At 40.5% G+C, this 6,000-nt stretch overlaps 1 protein-coding gene across 1 annotated transcript in view; it reads left to right on the top strand.

The window, feature by feature from the left end:
- NAALADL1 (N-acetylated alpha-linked acidic dipeptidase like 1) overlaps positions 1 to 6,000 on the top strand; it is a 43,917-nt gene that overhangs the window by 13,955 nt on the left and 23,962 nt on the right. The window contains exon 5 of the mRNA XM_087705368.1: positions 4,167 to 4,356. Within this exon, the coding sequence (XP_087561494.1) occupies positions 4,167 to 4,356 (190 nt within the window). The remainder of the gene's footprint in view (positions 1 to 4,166; positions 4,357 to 6,000) is intronic.

The following is a 6,000-nucleotide window of genomic DNA, read 5'->3' as shown; positions in this document are numbered from 1 at the left end:
CTCTTAATGCCTCTTGGGCAATGCTGTTACAGCGAGCTCTGGGGCTCAGATCGTTTGAGATGAGGACTCCTAGGTCCTTGGCAGAGTGAGGGTCGTCTACGAGATCATATCCACCTAGCTTGTATTTGGTGTTCTGATTTTTAGTGCCAATGTGTAGTAAGACAGAGCATTTGTTGGTTGAGATTTGGAGTTGCCAATTATTCAACCATTCCAAGTTTAATGTGGTCAAGGTTGAGAACTACCAAGTTGGTTAAGCTAACTTATTAGAGAGGCTGTATAGTCCAACAATCAATAAACTAAGCCAGGTTTTCCAACGTATGATGGCTACAGATGCAAAAAAAGCCCTGTGATCACTATTAACCACTTTAATTGAGCCTCACGTGACAGAAGTCCCGAACTGATTTTTTTGCATGTTGTGTCAACATGAGTAACATTCCCTGGACGTGATTTAAGGCAGTTGCTGGGACCGCTGTCTGTCTCTGGCTCCCAAGGTGCTTGCAACTGTCTGTTACTCCCAGCCTTGCTGAGAGTGATGGGAGTTGTAGTCCCACATGCCTGGAAGACATTGGAGTTCAGAGGGGCTGTGTGTGGTTGTGTCCCTCAGTATTTTGTAGCACGCTTGAAGATATCTGGATTCTCTGAATATGTTCTGCCCATTTTTAGAATGTTGTAAGTATAATCTTTATTGTCATTGTACTTAAATACAACGAAATTGATTCATATATAATTACATTATACATATTTATCTATCAATATAATATATGTTATGTATTATAATTATAATATAACAGGCAATAGTAATGTAAATATAATATGATAAGATAAGATAAGATAAGATAAGAATAGAATAAAATAATAGAATGCAATGCACTACACTGCAATGCAATGCAATGCAATATAATGTTCTATATAATTTTATTATATATTTTATTATTTTAACTTTATAGTGTACTAGCCGATAACTCGGTGTTGCCCTGGTATTTATTTATAGGGGGAAAATGTCCAGACCAAATGAAATTTCTAATGTTGCATTTTCCCCATTAACAGAGGGAGCCCCCTTGTGGAGTACCATGAAACCATTACCATGGCAACTCCAGTAGAAGCCATTTTACAGCAGTACAGTAGAAGCCATTTTAAGGCACAACAGGCTGTATCTTAACAGAACACAGACACCGAGGGGTGTTAGGGGTGTCTTACCCTCACAATATTTGTCTCCACAGAGTAAACCATCTGTGTACCAAGTTTGGTTGAAATTGCTTGAGGCGTTCCAGAATTATGCTTACACACACACACACACACGGCCATTTTTATATTACATAGATTAGCAATCTTAACTTTGAGTTATTTTTTTACTTCATATAAGTATTCTTTATATGGATTTATTGCAATTGCTGTGATTTTCATTGGTTGTATTTTATGCTGGGCTATCATTGAAATAAAAATTGGGGGAAGGAATGTTTTAGAATATTTTGGTTCTAATAAATGGTAATGATTGACCAAAGTTGGCGATAGCTTTTCTTATAAGGTTAATGAATAAACAGGAAAAAAAAGCCACTTAAAAGCCATTTAAAAATATGATCACAGAAACGAGATTATTGCCTGCCCAGAGATGAGAAGATAAAAACTGATGATGTTGACAGATTTTGCTTGGATGAATAAATTGACTTCGTTAATTGGAGAAAAGTCACCATCTATGTTTATTGTTTATTGTTGAGTACGAGCCTCTGATGGATTTTGTGTAAAACTGAGGTTGTGATATATGGTTTTGATGATTAGCTAGAATAGATGATAGAAAAAAGAGTCATATGAAATAACTAGAGAGAGACTGAAACATATTTGTACTTATTCCTGCGGCGAAAAACCTTGGAGATCACTTTTTTAATACCTTTTAAAAATATATATTTAGCTCTCATGCTCGATTTACATTTTTAAAAGAAAATTCATCACCATTGGTTAACAGTCAGTGGAAGGAATTAAATCCAGATTTCTTTAATTATTACTATCTATTTTTTTTTAATTAAACCTCTTTATTAAGGAATAAAATATACGTTGAAAAGAAAGAGAGCAGGAAGGGGAAGAAAGAATTGTGAGACAGAGGTGGGTTGCTCCCCGTTCAGCCCAGTTCGGTCGAACCGCTAGTGGTGGCGATGGGAGGCTCCGCCCATGTGCCCAGAAGCTTCTGTGCATGCGCAGAAGAAGTGTTGCGTGCCCGAGCAAACTGGTTAGCAACTCACCACTGGTGTGAGATAAAGGGGGGTGGGAGAAAAAAATAGCATTAATGTTCAATTCTTTTCAGTTGCAGTAGCATAAATGTAATATTGTTACATCCTCAACTTTGTACTTTGGAATACAAGATTAAATTCGGCCATTTCTGTCACTTTTTCCTGCTATTCTTCTATAGTGGGAATTTGTTGCATCTGTTCATTTTTGCATTCTTGCTGCTGTCGATATGCATGACAACAAAGACCCAGATTTTTGTTCCAAGTTCCTTGTCCATTAAACCTAAAAGGAAAACTCTGATTTGTATACCGGTAGTCCTCGACTTACAACAAGTTCGTTTAGCAATCATTTGTGACTAGTTTTCACACTTACAACCATGGCATTATCATCTGCCATGGTCATGTGATCCAAATTCAGACACTTGGCTGCTGACTCAGTTTTATGACGGTTGCCACGTCCTGAGGTAATTTATTTCCTGACAAGCAAAGTCAAGGGGGAAAACCAGGTTCAGTTAACAACTGTTGTACGGGCTTAACAAATGCAGTGATTCACTTAACAACTAGGGCAAGAAAGGTTGTAAAATGGAGCAAAACTCAACGAATAACTGTCTCGCTTAGCAATAGCAATAGCAATAGCAGTTAGACTTATATACCGCTTCATAGGGCTTTCAGCCCCCTCTAAGCGGTTTACAGAGTCAGCCTTTTGCCCCCAACAACAATCCGGGTCCTCATTTTACCCACCTCGGAAGGATGGAAGGCTGAGTCAACTCTGAGCCGGTGAGATTTGAACAGCCGAACTCCAGAACTGCAGTCAGCTGAAGTAGCCTGCAGTGCTGCATTTAACCACTGCGCCACCTCGCCTGTGGCCCAAGCAACAGACACTTGGGGCTAAATTGTGGTTGTAAGTCAAGGACTACCTCTATTCTTTTGGAGAAACTTTGGTATTAAGATACAAACCTTACCCCAGTCTGGAATTAAATCCTGATTTAATTACAAATGTAAGATGGGTGGAAACGACCTCGTAGATGACCCTCATTCTGCCAAGGACCTGGGAGTTCTCATCTCAAACGATCTGAACCCCAAGTAGGCATTGCCAAAAAGGCATTAGGAGTTGTTAACCTAATTTTGCGAAGCTTCTTCTCCAGTAACATTGCACTGCTAATTAAGGCATACGAAACCTTTGCCAGACCAATCCTCGAATACAGCTCGTCTGCCGGGAATCCACAAAGTATATTGGACATTAATGCGATCGAATGAGTCCAGAGCAATGGTGGATCGCTCCCGGTTTGGCCTGGTTCGGCCGAACCAATAGTAGCGGTGGTGGGAGGCCCTGAACCGGTAGTAAAAATATTTGCAACCCGCCACTGGTCCAGAGGTATTTCACGAGAAGAGTCCTTCACTCTTCCGTTCACAACAGAATCCCTTATGCCACCAGGCTCGAAATTTTGGGCTTGGATAATCTGGAACTACGCCATCTACCATCTAACCTAAGCATAATACACAAAATTGTCTGCTACAACATCCTACCTTTCAACGACTACTTCAGCTTCAACCACAATAATATCTGGGCAAACAGCAGATGCAAACTCAAGATAAACCGCTCCAAACCGTTCGATTGCAGAAAATGCGACTTTAGCAACAGAGTGGTCAACGCCTGGAATGCTCTACCTGACTCCGTTGTTATATCCTCAAACCCCCCACAGCTTCAACCTCAAACTGTCCACCGTAGACCTCCCCCCATTCCTAAGAGGTCCGTAAAGGGGGCGTGCATAAGCGCACCAGCATGCCTTCCGTCCCTGTCCTACTGTCTGCATTTATTTGTACCCATTTCCTCTGTTTATGTCCATGTTTATACTTATAACTGCTATCTTGTACATGTTGGACAATCAATCAATCAATCAATCAATCAATCAATCGATTTGATAAATTTTTCCCTTCTGTCTCCAGGCAATCAACGGGGCAAAATTTGGCGTAATTGGTGTGGTGGTGTACACAGATCCTGCAGACATCAACGATGGGAAATCTTCACCCACAGAAACCTATCCTCATTCGTGGTACATGCCCGGCTCTGGTGTAGAGAGAGGCTCTTTCAAAACCGGATTCGGAGACCTTCTGACGCCCTATTTTCCTGCCAAAAGTAAGAGGAAGCATAAAGAGAGTCTCTTTGGAGATCAGATGGTGGGCTTTGAGCCCTCTCCTCTTAGTGGACAACCAGTTAAATATGAGCCAGTAGTGTGCAGCAGCAGCCAAAAAAGCCAACGCAATCCTAAATTACATTGAAAGATGGATACAATCAAGATCAAGGGAGGTTTTAATACCACTCTATAAAGCCTTAGTAAGGCCACACCTAGAATCCTGCAACCAGTTTTGGTCCCCACACTCTAAAAAGGATGTTGAGACTCTAGAAAGAGTGCAGAGAAGAGCAACCAGGATGATGAAGGGACTGGAGGCTCAAACATCCGATGAACGGTTGCAGGAACTGGGCCTGGCTGGTCTAGGGAAGGGAAGGACCAGGGGAGACAGGAGAGCATCTTCCAATATTTGAGGGGCTGCCACAGAGAGGAGGAGGGGGGTCAAGCTATTTTCCAAAGCACCTGAAGGCCAGAGAAGGAAGAATGGGTGGAAACTGACCAAGGAGAGATTCAACCTGGACATAAGGACAGGGAGAACCATCAACCGAAGGAACAGAAGTTGCCTTCGGAAGTTGTGGGAGCTTCATCACTGGAGGCTTTCAAGAAGAGACTGGACTGCCCTCTGTCAGAAAGGGTGTAGGGTCTCCTGCTTGGGTGGGGGGCTGGATTAGATAACCTACAAGGTCCCTTCCAACTCTGTGAATCTGATAATCCTCCTGTTAGGGTGGAGAATGATAATGGGGTGGTTTAGGATTCAGGAGATGGTCTGAGGAAGGACCACCTGAAAAGCTCATTTGGGGTCATTGAAAATATTTAAAATAACTTGGAAGGGACCTTGGAGGTCATGTAGTCCAACCCTCTGCTCAAGCAGGAGAGTCTATACCATGAAAGACTAATCTCTTCTTAAAAGCCTCCAGTGATGGGGCAACCACAACTTCTGAAGGGAAGCCTTGTGACTGTTTTTTTGCCAGTTTTCATTGTGCCTTCTGACAGCTAATTGGAAACATATTAGGCTATATTGATTGTAGAATGGAAAATAGCATTAACTGGTGGATTATCCTATCCTACCAATTCTAATTCTATTCAGAATTATTCTATTCTATTCTATTATTTATCCTATCCTATTCTATCCTATTCTTTTCTATTCTGATTTTATTCTGATTCTATTCTATTCTATTCCCTATCCCAGTGTTTTTCAACCACTGTGCCGTGGCACACTAGTGTGCCGTGACATAGTGTAAGGTGTGCCGTGGGAAAAACACTTTATATATAGTCAATATAGGCACAGAGTTAAATTTTTTTAACATTTTCTAATGGTGGTGTGCCTCGTGATTTTTTCATGAAAAAAGTGTGCCTTTGCACAAAAAAGGTTGAAAAACACTGCCCTATCCTATCCTATTAATTCTAATTCTGTTCAGAATTATTCTATTCTATTCTTTTCTTTTCTGATTCTATTCTTTTCTATTATTCTATTTTCTATTCTATCTATTATTTATCTTATCCTATCCTATTCTATCCTTTTCTTTTCTATTCTGATTCTATTCTGATTCTATTCTATTCTATTCTATTTTCTATTCTATTCTATTCTATCCTATCCTATCCCATCCTATTCATTCTAATTCTATTCAGAATTATTCTATTCTATTCTA

The sequence above is a fragment of the Thamnophis sirtalis genome, unplaced genomic scaffold (genome assembly GCF_051295495.1).
Source record: "Thamnophis sirtalis isolate CommonGarterSnake01/CBP01778 unplaced genomic scaffold, rThaSir2_p1.2 scaffold_2, whole genome shotgun sequence".
In the NCBI taxonomy this organism is placed as follows: domain Eukaryota; kingdom Metazoa; phylum Chordata; class Lepidosauria; order Squamata; family Natricidae; genus Thamnophis; species Thamnophis sirtalis.
The sequence above is the reverse complement of the archived record's forward strand: the minus strand, read 5'-3'. Positions and strand labels throughout refer to the sequence as shown.